General features: G+C 42.2%; 1 protein-coding gene across 4 annotated transcripts in view; it reads left to right on the plus strand.

The window, feature by feature from the left end:
* Window positions 1–1,544: 1,544 nt before the first annotated feature.
* The window catches only part of TTC39B (tetratricopeptide repeat domain 39B), a 74,822-nt gene continuing 56,575 nt past the window's right edge, over window positions 1,545–19,791 (plus strand). For 2 of the 4 annotated variants that reach the window (XM_027709206.1, XM_027709207.1), the window contains exon 1: window positions 1,545–1,684. In XM_027709206.1, coding sequence (XP_027565007.1) covers window positions 1,637–1,684 — 48 coding nt within the window. In that variant the 5' untranslated portion in view covers window positions 1,545–1,636. Of the gene's footprint in view, window positions 1,685–3,859; window positions 3,879–19,791 lie in introns of those variants that run through there. The other 2 variants (XM_027709212.1, XM_027709209.1) reach the window with 2 other exon arrangements.

A 19,791-nucleotide genomic window follows, 5' to 3' on the forward strand; every position in this document is an offset into this window, starting at 1 on the left:
TAACTTGCATGATACTTGCGAACAGTATAAAAAAAGATTTCAGGTGGAGCTGTGTGGGCAGACATGACTGTACCGTGAGTGAAATACAAAGCATGTACGAGCCTGTCTATTCCCTGTGCAGTACTGGTATATTTCATGTGCTTTAGATCAGTCCTGGAAAAATAATAATATCACTAGAGTACCTTTCATCAAGTTGCCAGTGAAGAAACTTATTCAAATGCAACAGGAGTAAGGGAGAACAGTGTGTCTGTGGTGCATTTACTGAAAAGACTGAATTTTGCAGGACAGATGAACATATTCATGTTGGGTTCCCTTCCCTTTTTTACTTAGCTCAGCTGGGTAAAAATAGCAGATACAGCTGTACAGTCTATATAAGATTAATAGGGACACTTCAGTTGTTGGCCTACACTAAAAGCCTGTACTTCTGCTTCTTCTTAGACTGAAGGACCTGGCTTATCTCTAGACTGTATTCTCAACTTGCAAAAAACTCTTAGATTGTATCTACCACCTGGTCATCTGAATCTGTTCAATTCTCTCTCTGGTTCTAATGAAAGCCAGTAAATCAAAACTACATGTATTTTTTAACAAAGGCAGTGACAGGAAAGGAATCGATAGGAGGTGGACATGGGGATCATGCCTTTTAATAGACCTTGACCTCGGCTGGCAGAATGGGGAGAAGTGGAAATTGGTAGATTTTTAGCAAAGAACACTATGGTACTGTGAACTAATCACAGAACAAGGCGGGGCGGGGTAGTCTAACAGACTTCAGGGAGCTGGCCGCTGTGTTAACTTTCTTTACAAGCACTACCCAGCGTGGTGATGAAGCCGCTCTTCCACAGATCCTGGCCACAAGGAGTTGAGGGACTGACTGTAGGTGCACGTTTCTCCCGGACATCAGGTACTGAATGCCTGGAGCTGACTGACGGGTCTGCACCCAGTGCTTCCCGAGGCCCCTCCAGACACGAGCACCGCCCGCGCTGCCCTTCCCTGGAGCCGCTGTCCGGGCGGCGCGGCGGATACCGGCGGGGGCGGATGGCGCCGGCGCAAAACCAGACCGGCAGCGCTGGTTCAGGTGTGCTGAACCGGCTCGAGATGCCGCTCAGGTAACCCGAGGACTGGAGGGAGACCGCGGGAACGGCTGGGGGAAGAATATTTGCGGCGCCTCAGCCAGTGCAGCTGGTCTTGGTGGCGCGGAGCCGCAGCGTGGCTGGACGTGAGGCGGCAGGACAGAGGAAGCAAGGGGCCTCGGCACGAGTTTGGTACGACTCTCCACCTGCCCCGACCGGGCCAGGCGCACCTCCGACCGCTCCCAGGGTCCGCCGGGAGCAGGACCTCGGCGCTGCCCCATCCAAGCGGCACAGCCGGCGGTGCGGCGGGGGCGGGAGCCAAGGGCCGGTGGGGCGGGCCCTGCATGCAAACGAGGGGGCGCGGCCGCCAGGCAGCGGGGCGGCCGGGGCGGGAGGCGGTGGCGGGCGGGTATCTGCACGGACCGGGTGGGAGCAGCCGGGCCGAGCCGGGCCCAGCCGAGCGGGAGCGGCCGAGAAGGGCGGGGGGCGGTATCACTGCTGAACTGTGAGCGGTGGACGGGGCGAGGCGGTCGCAGAGATCCCGGCGAGGCGGGCAGAGGAGCGGGAACATGGCGAGCGTAGGAAACGGCACGGAGGAGAACGGCGGCGGCGAGGAGGTAAAGGGAGGGCGGCGGCGGCGGGAGGGCTCCGGGCGTGCGAGCAGCGAGCAGCCGTCCCTGCCGGCACGACGGCGGCGGCGGGACAGACGCGGGCGGAGGCCCCGCTGCACCGGCCGCCCCAGTCGCCCACCTGCCCTACGGTGGGGCCGGTGGGCGGCCAGCCGGACAGGGAGGGGCAGGCCCGGCCGCAGGTGGGGCGAGTCGCCTCCACCGGGAGTTGGGGAAAGTTGTCCCGGCCGCGGGCAGTCCCTTCGCGCATCCCGCGACCCCCGCCTTTAGTTTATTTTTTAATGTATTTTTTTTTAATTTCCCTTTTTTTAATGAAAAAAAATTCTTTGCCCCCAGCTCCTGCGGTGCTCCGTGCGGTGGTGCCGCGCCACCGCTCCGGTGCGCGTCCCTGCCGGCGGGCGGGCGGGCGGTCGCGGGGTTGCGTGGCAGGTGTGCGGGCAGCGGCGACTCCCAGCTCTGCCGGGCGGCGGGGGCGCCGCTGTGGGGGTGGTCCGAGAAGGCCCCGTGTGCGCGGAGTCACGGGGCAGTTTCGGTGTCTGGGAAATGCTGGTGAGAACTGTAGTTGATGTGTTTATAATTTCGCCATTGGGCTTCAAACAGCCCAAACGCGAATCCCTTAAAACGACCGCTTGTACTTGACGGTTTTTTCTGTGTCCTCTCAGTCTAAAGAAAAACAGGAGCAGGGTTCTTTGACAACACCTGTCGGAAACTAGTGACGGTAAGGGATTGTCCTAGACGAGCTTTTGAGAAGGATGCTGCCAAACTGAGGCAGTCTTATCTGGAGGGTGTTTTTAAACACAGTAAATTGCAGTCCTGGCATGTGCGTATGGGAATATTGACTTGATATCTGACTGCGCAGTCTGTAATGAATGATTTTTAGTGTTGTGTGCATCCAGCAGCTTCTTCGGAAAGATTTGTAAGGCATACCTCAGCCCAAATTCTGCTGAAAACAATTTATGGATCATATGAGTACTTAATGGGTTGGGTTTTTTACAGTGTCCCATTTCTGAGGCAGGACAGTGTTTCATACAAATATCTACATAGGTCTGGGTATGCTGTGTAGTTCAGTGGAACTAGCTTGTTCTCATTTAGAAGGTGGGGATATATGTTAGCCTGTATTTCAGCACACACTATTAAAGTTTCTGCTTCCTAAGGTTATATGTAGTGGTATAATGTGAAGAGGATGTGAAAAGCTTGAATCTCATTGTGTGCTAGTGTGAATCACTGAAAAATCATAGTGATCTCTGGGGAGCCAAGGTTTGTTTCCATTCTAAGGGCTAGTAGGGGGGTAAAAGTTATAAACTCTTGCTGCTCTCAGTAAGAAAGTAGTTGGAATTCACAATTACTAAAAGAGGTATTCAGCAACTTTGTTGTGGCCTAGCTACAACATTGTGTGAACAATAGGGAAGAATATACTTCATAGTGTTTGATGTTAAGGGTCAATGCTTTCTTAGAGGAAAAGCAACTGCCATGCAAAAAAAATGGAAAGGTAGGCATAAATACACATAAAACAGAGGTTATTTGAGCAATACTCTACAAAAACTGTAAAGCTTTGTCCAGATGAGCTTGAAAGACCTCATGCTTTTTGCAGAGACTCATGCTTGATTCTGTGGAGTCTGAAGTAGACCTGTATTGGCAACAGAGAGAGTACTCTTGATTTTTTCCTGGTGAGATCTCAGAGTTCAGGAGGGGAGGGCAGATAGTGGCTTGATCTTGGGGAAAATCACTGCTTTTGTAACAGAAATTATGTAGACCACTGTAGACTGCCCTTGCCTACAGGTTCACTATAGTCTCTTTACTAATAAGCCTGATGTGATTTCAGCACTTCATGCTTGTGATAATTGTTTTTAAAGTCTTAGCTTTTTTTTAGTGTTTGCAATGGTTACAATGCTGAGAAACAGAAGTAAGAGAACTTTGTTTTTAAGAGTTCTGTGCATCTAAATAATGTTTACATGGAACATGTCAGATGGGAACTCTGCTTCCTGATTTAAGTGTACTTGCTTAGTACTTTATGAACATAGCTTTTAGCATAGAGTTTTGCTTTGCAGGAACTTGTGAATACTTCTTTACCCCAGAAGCTTTGAAGAAAGATATGTTAAGCTAAACCTTGAAGTTATTTCCTACTTAACAGGAAATAGACCAGCAAGAATCCTGCTTCTAAAGTCCAAGGATAAGGTACCAGGTAGCTGCCCCCTGCTGTAGGGAGTCCTTGAATACAATTTGTCGCTTTCCTTATGTTTCTCACAGCTCAAGGAAGTGCCAGATACCATGTTTATCTATATTTGATTTTTTTGCTGATTTATGTCTCATAGTTCTGCAGCTGTGGCTTTGTGGTGGGAATGGCGAGAAAGTGGTATGAAGTGTAAATAAATAATTGGATTTTTTTTAACCCAACTAATGCAAGTGTAGTAGTCTGTTGTTGTTGTTTTTTACTTAAAGGAAAAGAAACCCACCTTGAGGAACTGGAGACCCAAGACTAAGAGACTGTATTAATGAGATAGTGCTACAAGTGTGCCCACCTTGGAAAACAAATATTTGTTAAACTCAGGATTTTACTGTGCAGTATCGATTCCCTGGTGTTGGAGTGTATGTGGTCATTCTCTACTAGGAAGCAGTTTCCTGGCTGCTACGTGGTCAAAGTATCCACCTGAGGTGTACCTAGCTGTGAACTCAGAATGTGATATGGTATCAATACTTAAACCACTATATGACACTGAATTCACCCCCTAAAATAACTCATACTGGTATTCCTTTAGAGTGGGTTGCAAATCTAGGACAGATACACTTAACTTTAAGGGCAAAGGCACTTGCAGCCACTGCAGAGTCTTCAAGCAAAACTTTGTCTTCTCCCCATCCATCCCCACCCCCACCCCCCCCGCACTGTCTAAAGATTACTTAAAATAGCGGGCCAGATCTGCTTCCCATTAAGTTCACTCTTTGCTGCCCTGGTTTTTCAAAGTCTTAAAGCCAGCTTAATTGGTTACTTGGGGATTCCCTATAAATTAAAAAAAAAAAATCAAAACCACAAACCCAACCTGGGCTTTTGTGCATGTGAGGGTGGTGGTCAGACAGAAAGGTTTATGATCAAGAAAGATCTAAGTGCTAAAAAATTCCTTGTTTGGCCAAAGGGAGCCAGACTAAGGATTATACACAGATCTGAAGGTGATCTGGTGGTTAACTTTAAGGCTTTGTCCTGACTTTGACTGGGATAGAGTTAATTTTCTTCACAGTAGCTGGTGCAGTGCTGTGTTTTGGATTCAGTATGAGAATCCTTGGAATCACACATTGATTTCTAGTTGTTGCTAAGTAGTGCTTACCCTAAGACAAGGACTTTCTCGGTGTCTGGTGTGCTGCCACTGAGCAGGTGCACAAGAACCTGGGAGGGAGACTGTCCAGGACAGGTGACAGGAACGGGCCAAAGGGATATTCCATACCTTACAATGTCATGGCTTGTATATAAACTGGGGGAAGTTGGGCTGGAGGGGCTGATCGCTGCTTGAGGAGAGGCTTGGTATCAGTCAGTGGGTGGTGAGCAATTGTATTTTTCATCACTTCTTTTTCTTGGATTTATTTCTCTCTCCTTCTCCCTTTCTATACTATTATTATCATTAATTTTACTTTATTTCAGTTATTAAACTGTTTTTGTCTCAACCCATGGGTTTTACATTTTTCCTGATCTTTTTCCCATCCTATCAGGGACAGGGGACAGTGAGTGTGTGTGAATTGCTGAGTGGCATTAAGCCACGACAGCCTTTTTTTGGTGCCCCGTGCAAGGCATGATGAGTTCAGGTAATCACAAATCTGACTAGAAGATGTTAAAACAGATTTGTTAGAAGCATTCTTTATATTAATGACATGGGAGGAATACAGGGGTGCTACTCCCCACTCTGGGGACAAAATTTGTGCAGCCAAAGCTCAACTGGAGTTGAAACTGCCAGAAATGTGGAGGGACAATAAAAAGACAAGATTTTTTTTGATATGCCAGTAGCAAAGGCAGTGCAGAAAAGACATCGGCCCATTACAGGATGAGGATGCTTACCTCACAAACAGGGACACAGACAAGGCAGAGGTGTTCAATACTTTCTTTGCTTCCATCTTCAACACCAAAGATGGGCTAAGGGTGTCCCATTGCCCTGAGCTGGAGGACCATGGCTGTGAGAATGATAAACTCCCAGCTGGATCCCTGTAATCTGTGGGCCCTGGTGGGATTCATCCAAGACCACTCAAAAGAGTTGGCTGATGTCATTGTGGGACTTCTCTCAATGATTTTTAAATGGTCTTGGGACTCTTCAGAGGTTCCAGTTGACTGGAATCTGGCTAATGTCCCAATTTTCAAGAAGGGCAGCGTGGGTAACCCTGGAAACTAAAGGCCTGTCAGTCTCACTTCAGTGACTGGTGAAGGTACAGAGAGGATTATTCTGGGAGTTATTGAAAAACACCTGAAGGACAATGCAGGTATTAGTCAGAGCCAGCGTGGCTTCATGAGGAGAAAGTCCTACTCAGTACCCTCAAAGGGAAAAGATGGTCTCTGGATCTGACAACGAGGTGACTACCAGTGTGGATACTCCAACTCCAGTGACAGACACTGCAGCTGAACCAACCCATATCTGTATCAGTTGCTCCTATACATAAGAAGAAATGGACACAGTAGTCATTTCATAGTAAAGGAAGATGAAGCAGGGCTGTCTGAAGACCAGATGGAAGAGGCAGAACGAAAGATAACAATTCGATACCTATCCCTGAGTGAGCTGTGGGTTTGATCTGGGAGAATTTATCTAAGCAAGCAAGGAGATAAAATCAGAATATAACCCTATACTAGAACAAAGGAGTTTAGAACAAGTTAATTCTAGCTATAGTATACACAGCAATAAAGTGCAGGTTGTACCTAGATATGCTGATAGAAAGCAAGATGTTCCAATAGAAAACATTGATCAGATTGGCTCAAGATACTGGAAGTTTACATGTACATTGCATAGATGAAATAAAAAGGGAAGGATTTTTCTCTGACAGTACACATGATAGGTGGAAGGATCCCCCGTGCTTCTGGCACTGTCAATAAAGAGTGCCTGCTGTCTGAATAGCTGCACTGATGTCAGAGGGTTCTCTTTGTTTTCTGAGATTTTGGTAACAGGTATGTGAAGAGATTTCAGCTATCATCCAGGTGTGCACGTTGTTACCTGCCTGCTCTGATGCTGGGATAACAGGGCTAGTAGCCTAGAATTGCAGGATAGGGAAGCCAAGCAGCTGAGATTGCTTTCTAGGAAAGGAGGCATGAACAAGGCAATTAAAAAAGGGGCATAAATCCTCAGCCTGTAGAGTTGACTCCTGTCAAGTATGAAGGAAAAGTATCTGTTCAAGGGAGGTGTTACAAGCAAGTGTCCAATACCTAGAGATGATTTGTTATGACCAGAACAATGTGTGGTTACCCACAGATCCAGATGAAGTCCAGTGTGGTGGCAATTTGTGCAGAGCGCAGCATTGTTGTGTTGGTAGTAATGAGCTGGGGAGACAAAGAGGTACTTAGAGTGGGTGAATGGCTTGCCAGCTCTGGCAATATGGAGTCCCTATGGAGTTGGCTGAAAAACTGCTTGAAATGTAGGAAAAACTGTTCCAGGAGTTCCAGCAACAAAAAGAGGAGTGATCCTACTCCCTACCTGTCTAGCCCAGTATCTCAGCTATCAACAGTATGTGTTCTTTTGCTCAAGAGAGAAGTTGTAGAGGGTAGACACAGTGGGTTGCTCTGTGTTTTTACCTGAGGGATCATGGACAGGACATGAGGAAGTGGGATAGAAAACCTACCTTCAACCCTAGAGGCATGGGTACCTGAGTTGTAGGGAAAAGCAATCACAAATGTGTTCTTTTTTCCAGAAAAGTTGCTGCTCCACTCTACAGTGGGCAGTTCCCCAGAGTGGAAGGACGGATTTTACTCCTGAGCCTAAGGAAAAAAAATTTATTATTTTTTTTTTATATGGAGTAAGTGGACAATATTGGAGAGGCCCTGCTGCAGCCTGGTGGAGAAGAGGGGCAACCATATTTACTGGACACTGTGGACCCAGTGGCCTGGCATGTCAGACTCACAGGAATACAAGGCTCCAGCAGATACCAGTGCACAGTGTACCCTAATGCCATCATACTATAAAGAGGCAGAATCCACTTGTATTTTTGGAATGACAGGGACATCCCAAGAGCTGACTGTGTTGGAGGCTGAAGTAAGTCTGACTGGGAATGAGTGGCAAAAGCACCTTACTCTGATGGTTGCAGAGTCTCCCTGCATCCTCGGCACAGGCGAGCTTAGGAGAGAATATTTCAAGGGCCCAGAAGGGTACCAGTGTGCTTCTGATCTTGCTGCCTTGGAGATGGAGAAAACTAAGCAGCTGTCTACCTTTCCTGGTTTCTTTGAGGATCCTTCTCTTGTGGAGCTGCTAAAGGTCAGAGAGGAACGGTTGCCGATTGCTACCACAAGAGTACACTGGCAGCAGTATCACATCAGCAGAGACTCTGAGATTCTCATCCAGAAGCTGATTTGTTGACTCTGTAGTCAAGCAGGACCTGCTTACCCTCCGATAGATCCATAAGGGCAGTTAAAGAAATCTAATGGAGTGTGGAGACTAACAGTAGACTATTGTGGCCTGAATGAAGTCACATTGCTGCTGAGTGCTGCCATACCCCATAGGGGCTGGAGTCAAAGGTAGCCGCTTGGTATGCAACAATTGATATTGTTAATGCATTTTTCCCAAGCCCTTTTGCAGCAGAATGTAGGCCATGGTTCATTTTCACTTGGAGAGCTGTCAAGTACACCTAGAACTGACTGCTTCGGGGTGGAAACACAGCCCTGCTGAGGGGACAGGGGTGGGGAGTGTGAGGTGTGGTGGGGTGAGTGAGCATCTGCATGGTACATAGTTGCCAGCTTAGTTGTGGGTACAAGCCATGACAGGCTTGTATTAAGGACAGCTTGGTCAATTCAGCTAATCTGTGCCTCATCTCTAAAATAAGCTATTAAGGAAAATGTAGGTAATGAAGGTCTTATGATGCATCTTGTACTCTCTTGAACTGCCCAAGCAGGGATAAACACTGTGTAGGCTGGCTTTATCAGCCTGGACAGTTTATCTTCAGAGCTAATTTCAAATGAAATCAGCATCATCTTTTACTCAAAAGCCGGTTAGTACTTGGTTTAAGTACTCAAGAGTTTCATCCACTGCTCTAGCAGCTGCTGCATTATGATCAAAGAACTTGCTAGTGGTTGTGCTTCTTTACATCAGAAGCTTAATATAATAATTGCACTTTAGAATAAATTATAGAACTGTGCAGCACTGGCTGAGGACTCTTCACAAATTTTGTTTGGTTATTTCAGCCTGGAAGAAGAGTCTCAGTGGTGAGAAACAGTGGTAGCCGCACTCCCACAGAGAGTTTGAGAAGCTGGAAACAAGCTACTCTGGTACCTTTTTTACCGTAAAAAATGAAGAATGTGTTGGAAATACGGAATTGGGAAGGGGTAGTGGGAGTGCTTCCTCTCATGAAGGATGATTTTTTTGTTGTTGTTTTTAAACATCCTAATCTGACATGTATAGTTTTCTTTCTTTGAGAAGTATAACTTGGTCAACTGAAGAATGTAAGACTCTTTTTGTCTGCTTTTTGCAAAGTCTTGTGCTTTGGCATATGGCTCGTGTTTTTCCTGGGTCTTTGTTGGTTTTGCCTGCTGTCAGAGCACATCTATATCTAAGATGAGGGATAAGTGATTTCAGCAGCACAGATGAGACAACGGGAAAAATTAACATGAGTAGTAATTTCTTCTTAATTAAATAAAATTAGGTTGGCATCTCTCCTTCTGAGATTCTGAGGTTCTTAAGTTCAAATAAACTTTGTTTTAGCTGTGGATATACCTGCTGAGAGGTACTATTTTTCCTTGTGACTACCTATTCAAAGTAAGGACTTGTATTGCAATTCTCTGTTACCTATGTGGTTCCGAGATGGCTTATTTTTGTTGTTCATTTCTTATTTGGCTTCCTAGAGTCATGCGTTTAAGCCCTTTGGTTGACTGTGACCAAATTTGAAAGCTGGGTAGATAAAAACCCAAGTCTTTATTTTCTGTAGAGGAAAAGGAGGAGTATGTAGTGTTCCAATTAAACTTTTTTATTTAATATTCACTTTGGTTAACCTCTGTGCTGTTTCTCCTCAGGGTAAAAGATAAAAGGTCCAGGGGATATGGGAAAAAGTAGGATTATTATGAAAAACACTGGATGGCTCTTAGGGAGGCAGAGCTGACATAAGCTGGGAGAGCTTAGTACCTCTGAAGTGAATTTGAGAAGTAAATTTGCTTTACTTCTCTTTCCTGGGGTTCTTTTTTTTTTTTTTTTTGGAGCGGGAGGGATGTGATATGATGATATTTATTTGCATATGGGTGGAAAATTGCAGAACTGAAAGGAAGAATCAACTTTTCTTCTCTAAGGTTTTGGGGTTTGTTTGTATATTGAACTTCCGCTATTCTGTTGTGGGAAGTAGCATCTAATATCTTTTAATGTAGCCTTTACTTCTAGTGGTGGAAGTTACTGCCTTTACAGGTACAATTGTCTTGGTAGTTTTAGCTAAAAGCTTGCCATCCACTGTAGAATCATAGAATCAAAGCATGTTAAGGGGTCACAAGGGACATCTAGTCCCAACCCCCACTGCTAAGGGCAGGGACACCTCCCACTAGATGAGGTTGCTCAAGGCGTTATCCAACCTGGCCTTGAACTCTGCCAGGGTTCGGGCATCCACGGCCCTGGAAAGATGGTTCAGTTTCATCCACAATCTGTATGGAAAGACAGGTCTGTTTTGTACATAAACGTAAAGGGGATGGATTGCTTCTTGTTGTTCCAGTCAATCTATGTGAGAATTATGACTTTGTGGAAGCATGTTTGGTTCTGTAAATGTTTGTTCTTTGTTTGCTGACATATTGATCCCAGTGTGCTAGGAAAAACCTCTAGACCTGATGAGCTTGTTGGAACTGATAGAGGTTGATGCCATGGTTTGGATAAAGGTTCTTGTTGGGCCTCTCTCTTGGCAAAAAGGTTGTGTGTTGAAAGTGAAAAGGAACTTAGTTGCTTCTTGGCAGACCACATGTTACTTAGCAGCACGGACCAGGATGACTCAATATAAGAGTAGGTGATAAGCATGTCTGATCTTATGCCTCCTATCTTGTTAAGTAAGTCTCCTATAGCTTACCTAACCATAGCGACTTATTTGAAACTTTCCTTGCTATTACAAGTAGTATGACTTTCTCTTCCTGTGTGACACCAGCAGAGAAGGTGGAGGTAAGATCGCAGTTGCTGGTAACAGGCTGGTAGGAATATAACCCACACACATGTCCATCTGTTGGACAGTAATTTTAACACATGCTGTTTCTCATGGATTAATAGAAACAATATTATATTAGAGGGAGCAGAAATGGTGGATCATTGCACTCATTTTGAAAAGGGAGCAAAACTGTGCAAGACCTGAGAATCAGCTTTCAGAGGTTCATCTCTGCTGCTATTGATGTTCTGATTAGAGGTTTGACATGGCCAACACCCTTGTGCCGTAGTTGGTCGAGGGTGTGCTTAAATAGTCGGAAATGTGAGGATTTGTGTGGGAGTGCTAAAACTTATTTCTGCTTTTCTAAACCCTCTCAAGTTCAAAAAACGTTTCAGCTAGGTCCATAGTAAGTAAATATCACAGACCTATGGACTCGCGCTCAAACACAGGGTGCTAAAATTTTCTTATCAAGCAAGTAAAGACTTGCCTGTCATCTTATTCTCAGTGAGGAAGTAATGTTGCTACCAAGTAGTAAGGCAAGATAATTTAATATCTTAGTAGCAATGATATTTTTTGTTTTGAAGCAGTAAGTGTATCATGTTTTTATTCCACTTCTCTTATGCATTCACTGTGCAATAGAGTGTTACATAAACTTTTGCAAGCCAGTGTTTGGGTATGCAGCACTGCTTTGATTTCTTTTCCCCAGAAATCAACATCACACACACTCTTGCTCTCCAGAAATCCTCCTTTTGAAGGGTGTACAAGGACAGTCTGTCATCCAACAGAGAGGAGGTTTGCCGAAAACCTGTTTCTGAAGATAGGAATTTGTGTGTCTGGCACCTATTGGCAGTACTGGTTGTTATAAAAAGTATAGTGTTTGGTAGGTGAGTAGGAATACTTAGCTGTAACTAGTAGTAGGTGAGCAGAGGAAAGAACAAACATTCCTATTGGGTTTAGTTGAGGGAAGTGTCATTATAGTAATTATAGAGGTAGAATATATCCCACTGGATTTTATTTTCACCAAGAAATAATGGACTAGGAAGAAGATGTTTTATCTTAGGACTGTTGTTACCAAATCCAGTGGGGCAGCTAACTGAACTTCTGTCTGTGTCATGTTTTGTTTTTTTTTTTTCCTTTATGCAAACACAGTAAGTTTCCAGGACTGGAAAATATTTAATTTTTTTTTTTTTTTTTTAAGTAGTACAAATAGTAATTCACTGTTAAATGGCTACTCTAAGGTCCTGTGGCAAAACGCGAGTTTGGCATTGGAAGTACTATGTAGATGTAGAATTACCAGTTGTGGATTTGGTAAAGAGTCTTTTTAGGTGCATGCCATGGTTTAACCCCAGCCAGCAACCAAGCACTGCACACCTGCTCACTCACTCACCCAGGATGGGGGACAGAATCAGACGGGTAAAAGGTAGAGAACTGGTTGAAATAAAAACAGTTTAATAGGGAAAACAAAAGCCATACACACAAGCAAAGCAAAACAAGGAATTCATTCACTGCTTCCCATGGGCAGGCAGGTGCTCAACCATCTCCAGGAAAGCAAGGCCCCATCACGCATAATGGTGACTTGGGAAGAGAAACACCATCACTCCAAATGTCCCCCCTCTTCCCTCTTCTTCCCCTCAATTTATATACTGAGCATGATGTCATATGGTACAGAATATCTCCTTGGTCAGTTTGGGTCACCTGTCCCAACTGTGTCTCCTCCCAACCTCCTAAACACCCCCAGCCCCCTGGCCAGTGTGGCAGTATGAAAAGCAGAAGAGGCCTTGGCTCTGTGTAAGCTCTGCTCAGCAATAACAGGAACATTTCTATATTGTCAACCCTTTATTCAGCACAAATCCAAAACACAGTCCCTACTAGCCACCGTGAAGAAAATTAGCCTTACCACAGCCAAACATGCCTCACATGCCTCACAGCATAGTGAGGTATGTTAAACAGATCTTTAGGGTTTTTCTAGCTCACCTGGCTAGTAGATGCTGATGAAACTGAAGTAGTCCACATTCTCTACAAACCAAGTCCTCATAACTTCAAATGAGGATGTTTTCCTGTAAGTAGCCTAGGAAGAACTAGCGCTTCAGCTTACTGGCTGGTAAAGTCAAGATCTGATTCTGCTTAGTGTAATTTAATGTGACACTTGGTCTGAATGTGATACTGTATTCTTTGTTAGGTGTTCATCTGTCTGTCTGTTTTTTTTTCTGGTGAAAAGAACAAACTCTCTAGAACACATGTATAAATCAGTTAATAATTAATTAATGTAGTAATGAAATTAAGTTGCTGTGTCCTTATGCTTTTCTATAATGAAAAAAAAAGTTTTTCTAGGAGAGATGGAACTGAGGGAACAAGCTGTACTCTGGACAAAAGTCATTACTTTAATTCTGTATTACAGCCACTTTTAACTCTTGATAATACTGACTTTTAAAGGTCTCTTTTGTTATAGCAGTTAGGACTGCTGATAGATCGGAAAATATCTGTGGAAACTTTGAAGTTCCAAAGTGAGAACCACATTATCACAAATAGGATCGTTGGAATTACTGTTATTGCAGCAAGACCTTCTTTTAAAGGAAATGAACCCGTTAAGAAAAACTACTTAAATTGTGTTTCACTATAAAATAGAACTTTTTGGTACTAAGAATGCAGCAACTGCTGTTGCATTCTGTACAACTGAATAACCAGCTGCATAGAGAGGAGGGTATTTAACCTCAAGAAGACAGGGTAAGGTTAAAACTGAAGATGCTCATATTAATGCCCCTTTCATCTCTTTTTATTAGTTGTAGGCAGATCATGCACTGAATCATTTTTAGTATGACGTAAACATGTTCTGTTCCTCAGCTTGAGGTCACCTCTGAAAAGTATGGATATCAGCAGTTGCAAAGTAGTACATCTGTAATGAGATTTCTTTAGGGTTGTTGATTACACTGTAATAGGTAAGCATTCTGGAACACTGTCGAAGTATCTCTCTAGGGGGAGCTGTAATTTGCTTTTGTCTGGATGAGTCTCTGGTAAGTGCATAGTGAACCATAACTAAGGTTTTTCCTGGTACCTTTAGATATCTACGGAAGCAGTAAGTATCAAGGATCTTTACGTGAAATTGCCTAGTAAAGTTCAGGACAACACAATGTGCTCTTAGCTATCTATATTTTACCCTTTTTCCTTTACTGGGAAGTGGACTCCACTGAGTCTGTTTCTTATGTTGAGTTGAGACTGTCTGTCAATTTGTAATTGCAGCTTGACTCAGCCATGTCTTTCTGTTTGATCCATCCTGATATTTGTGAGATATATGTAAATAAAAATTGTCAGGTTCTGCCTCATCAGTCACGTAAGGAGCACTGAAATATGGGACTGAAAGTGAGAAGATTAGATGAGACTGCTAAGTAGAGCTACTCTTGTGAGACAGGAAGAATCATGATTTTCCAGCTCCAAGAAGATCTGTGTTGTTTGGTGTTTGTCAAATAGATCTTCCAACCACGTTTTTCTTTCCCCTTTATGGTAACTTTTATTTTATTTGGTAGGTTGTGTTGACTCAAGTCAGTGCAAACAACCATCTTGGCTTCTTATGCACTAATATCCTGTCTTGAAGTGATACCATTTTATTAGCAGCAAACTGTCTAGTGATCCTTTGATTAGACTGAACTGAAGTTTCTGTGAAAGTTATCCAGTTATGGAAAGTTAAACTTGATGAGAGATGGCTAGTTCTGAATAGAATGAATGATAAGTTACTGGCTGTGAAATATTAACTTTGCCAGAATTGGTAAGACCAAGCTTTTTGATTTGAGTTGCAGGGACGTAAACCAGTGACTTTTAAGTAGCTCATGCCTTGACTGCATACAAGCAAGTTAAGAGAGTAAACACTTGTTCTGTTTCTGTTTCTCTACCTTCAATTAGTGTCTGAAAGTACCCTCTGCTTGTGTCTCTGAAATCTCCCGTTGTGTCTTAACCTCTTCTACTGAATGAGAAATATTAACTGAATAGTCTGTTTGGGAGCCATAGAAGTTTGCTAAAAGTTAGCAAATCGTTAAGCCATGTGACTAAAAGTAGGAAAGTCTTTACCAGCTTTCTCTTTCTCCAGTGGTATTTCATCCATGCTTGTGTCTGGTGTCCTGGAAAATATGGATGTACGTAGTACTTACTGGTTATGGTGTTGAAAGAATTAGGTCTAGAAGGACGTAACAAAGATCTTGCCAACTTTATAGGCATAATAAATAGCATCCTAAAATTTGTTTTGATTTCAGTGGGCTTTTATGCAATTTCTGTGAAATGACTGAATGATGATACTGAAGTTTTTACAAAAACTAATGAGCTTGACAATACTCAGTTCTTGCAATACTCAGAGGCATGTCTGCTGCAAGAAGAATTATTTTGATGGAATAATCTTTCTTATGACTAGAGACGACAAACAGTGTTTTCCCTACTGTAGTATCTGTTTTGAGAAGGATGATTATGTATTTTCTCTGCCTTCTCAGGCTCCTTAGTTGCCTTCACATTCTTCTCAGATCTCTCTTCTTACAGTTTGAAAAGGAAGATGTGTCCAGATAAGGTGTTATCTGTTTGTATTTGCCTTTCAGTTTAGAATTGTTTTGCAATCAGTTTTATGTAGTGAAGTTGACCAAAAATAGCGACATATGCAATTTCCATACAGATTTTTAGTGAGGAGTCTACACTGGTATGATTGTAGTGAATGTTGAACTCCTGATTGAGTATATGGTTTGTTCTGTTACCTTTTTTTCTTTCTGGTACCAAGTGGAAACCTACATGACATTCCTTTGATCTCAGTGAAGTTTTATCATATTCCTCTACCTCTTAGCAGTGCTTTTTGTGCAAAAACAACTGCAAGTCAAATGGCAGGAAGGTGCCAGTGTAAACAGTAAAAAAAACTGGTTTGGTGTTTTAATCAACTTTATCTGAAACCGTACTCTTACTTTTATGTGCAGCATGTTGGATATGAATCTGAACATGAATAACTATTGACAGCATCTATTTGCATGTCATGATGCTTTACTTGCTGAGTGTGTAACTGACCCTGCTTATTTCCACTTTTCAGTGAGGGAGAGGTGTCATTTAAAACAGTAGAAGCTCAACCAGTTGTTTGGGGTGAGACTGACGGCAGTTTACTGAAGTGTGACTGCCTTGTCCCCTGTCTTTACAATCAGGTTCAGAAAACCTTCATTTTGTGGCTGCCTCTGGTATGTAGGTGGCCCGACCAGCAACATCTGATATTGTTGACTGTAGTTCCTTCAGTTGAGGTTTTTCTCAGTCCTGTTCTGGCTTATACAGTGTGATTTTAAGAATAGTCTGCCTTGCATGCAGTGGAAGGCAAAGCAGAAATTCCCCACTTTTTAAAACATGTTGATTAGCTGCATTTAATTATAGCACTTGCTTTCATTGTAAATACCTCTTCTCTGTAAAAAAATGGAGGGTAGATTCTTTTCAGACTCAGTTTTCCTGTATCTTCTGGGAATTTTTTGATGACCAGCTGCATTGAAAGGCCACTGCTTTCCAAACTGTAATGGAGCAACCTTTGTTCTTGTGGTTACTGACATCTCATTTTTGAGCTAAATGGTGCTAAAGTTTGTTTGGCTTTCTAATTGTTCAGCAGTTCTTTAGTTAACCAAACTTACAGCAAAGCTGAGTTCTACCTTACCAACTCCTGGTTTCTTCTTGATGTGTGGGTGTGGTTTGGGAATTGATGTTCTTTGGTGTCTTTTTTTTTTTTAAATTGTTTTGTTTTGGTTTTTGTTTGGTTTGGTTTTGGTTTTCTGTTAAAGCATGACCTCCAGCCAAATCACCTGTATTAGTAAATGTCTCAAATGCGACATGTTCTATTTATATGAGATTGAATAAGTAAGTCTGAATTACCAAGTCTGATTTTTTGTTCTGACTACAGAAGTTCTTCATCTACAGTGGAAAGCATCTAGCAAAACACAGCTCCTCCAAAACAGTCATCACTATCTGTCCACTCAGGTCTCTGGAAAAACACTGATATTTTAAGTAAATAATCTTGAAACAATTTTTAAAAAGCAGATGGGATATGTTTGCAGTTCAAACTGATAAGTTTGAAATAATATGCAAGCACAAAAATATGTGCATTTTGTCCTTTAGAGAAATGAATTTCACTTTTTATTTTTATGTGGAAATTGGTTGTACTGTGTAGAACAGAACTTGTGCATTTCCATTTCGTTCTTGCTGCCTCAAGGCTATTTCTATCTCTGGCAAGGGGAAATAATTTTCCTGTTTTGTAAGAGCTTCATCATCTCCTTCCCCTTTGAACTTAGTGTTTTTCATGTGTTTCTGTTCCTAGGCTATTAATTGTTAATACTGGGATCTGGTGTCAAAGTGTCAAATATAGCAAGTGTAGGTGACAGAGATGAAGAGTTAGCAGTATCTTTTCCTTGGTCTACTCCCCCAGTTGTTTCTCTGCCAAGACAACATCGAAATGAGGTTTCTTTCATGTTCGGTGTTTCTTTTTGACAATAAACATTAAGATGTAGTTTAATTTCCAGGTTACTTTTCTATTGGTTTGTAAAGTAAACTGCTTTTTTCTATAAGAAATTACTATGTCAAGTCTAATGAAATGATAGCTAAAAACTTGGGATTTTTAAGCTCTTTATATTGCAAAGTATTTTCAGTTCTGCATAAATATTAGGAAGTGAATCTATATTTTTGAAATGAAATTTAAATGTTATTTGGCTCATCAAAACACTAACTCTTTACATCAGTACTTTATGAATTAGCTCAAGACATGACACATTAGCTTCTGGGTTCTGCTGTAATGCTGAGAATTGCTTTCTCTCTTAACATCTGGAAAAATATGCAGTCGTGGGTAGTGTTTTCTCATGCCACTGCTCATTTAAGCAGCAGTTGAATTCTGTCCTTATGTGACACAGTCATCCAATTGTTAGCACACAGGAAAGATGTCCCTAACAGATTATGTTTCATAAATTCTCAGAATTACTTTTTTAGTTCATGAAGGTACTATCTGAAGTTTGTAGATGCATGTAGGTTTGTTACCCTGCTACTGTTACTGTAGATGAAAAAAAATAATTCATAGCTGAATATATTTATTTTGAACTGAGTAGTTTTGCAAGCTAAACTTACACAACTTTAGACCAAAGAGCTCGCACTGTTGTTCGTCTCCATCATTCCTTTTGGTGAAGTAGTCATTTCTGATATTTAATGCTTCAGAGTGTTGTCCACAAAAATCAGATTCATTACCCAATGTGCAACAAGCCAATAATTACACAGTCAAGGGAGACATTGATTACTTATTTATTTTGGAGTTAGACAAGGCTGGGTGCTCAGTGGCATTCTACAAATCAAGCATACCCCTCCTGGGCATGGACTTTCTGTGCCATTATTTATACACAGAAGTTCAGTGTTAGTGACTGCCCAAGTACAGCCCCTCTATTATGATTGATTAGTAATTTCCATACAAGTTACATAATCCCAGCTAACTTCTACACATGCTCAAGGGAAGGGTCTTTACCTGGGCAGGGGTCTTTTTTACCTGTAGGCATGATTTTTAGTATTGTAATGAAAGTAGGTCAATTATAGGATACATGGACCCTGATTCTTTTGCCAAAATGGCAACATATGCATAGACATACATTACATCCTTAAAGCTTGTTAGTTCCAGGCTGTCCTTGAGTGAGGGATGCTAACTACCACTTGTTCTACTGACATACAACATCTTGATTTACTTCATCTTTAGAACATTAGCTCCAGAAATTCCTTGACTAAGGGATGCTAGCTGCTATCTGTTTGTCTTCTTTCCTGCTGATCAGTCTTAAAAGTATACAATGATCAAACATCAAAGATCATCCTAACTTAAGATAATTTTGACGTATTACACATTTTGCAACAAGTGGACTGGTTTGGAGGGTGAGAGCAAGCAGATGTTGGTTAAAGCAACAAGATGAAATCCATGTAATCTGTGAAACATATTTTATAAGGAGAGTGTACTTTTGCTGGGAAACAACAGTATTCAGAAACTACTCAAAAAGGAATCAGTACTTGCATTATTGGTTTGATTCTATGAAAGGGATTCTGACAGTAAATTTGGTACCATAAAAGCATCTTCAGCTGAAAGTTGTAGCCTGGGAATTGTGGAACAAATTTGTGGAACAAATGCTCCACAGAGTAAGGTCAGAACTACGGATAAGTGTGTAACATTGTGTAGCAAAATACATCAGTTCCATGAAACCTGGCTGGTGTTAAACCGAGCAGTTTTTGCTTAGCTAAACTGTAGGATTGTGTGTTTTTCAGACTTGTAATTTGGAGACAAAAAAGATGTTGTCCGTGGTTATTCTCATTGGAGTCCTTCAGTAGTTAGCACCTCCCTGAAAAATGTGAACTTGATGCAGGGGAAAAAGGACATTATGTAAACTAATGTTTACAAGAACCTAAGATGTTTTGTCTAGTACTGATTTTGTTGCTGCCAGTTTGTTTATAGCAGCCAAAGATAGAAAGTACTTCTGCTGTTTTGCATCTGGTAAATCAAAAAGTATGAACTTTCAAGTAGCTCTTACAGTGTCCTGTGTTCTAGCTCTTGCACTATTTTCATGGGATCTTTTCTATTTCCTTATGTATTTATCAACATTCAGGGAAGCTGAACTCTAGGAAAGTACAGAATTTTACCGTTTTCATCATCTTGGTGTTGGACGTTAAAAATTAATCTGCAAAAGGTAGAAAATAGCACGTTAAAGCTCACCTTAACAACATGAATTTGTGTTGAATTTCTTATCAAAATGGTCTTTCTGTTTTAGTATTGTTGCTTTCCATACAACCTCCACTTGTGTGTATGATTTCCTTGAATTTAC

Source organism: Neopelma chrysocephalum, unplaced genomic scaffold (assembly GCF_003984885.1).
Source record: "Neopelma chrysocephalum unplaced genomic scaffold, ASM398488v2 Primary Assembly neopelma1_96710, whole genome shotgun sequence".
Lineage (NCBI taxonomy): Eukaryota > Metazoa > Chordata > Aves > Passeriformes > Pipridae > Neopelma > Neopelma chrysocephalum.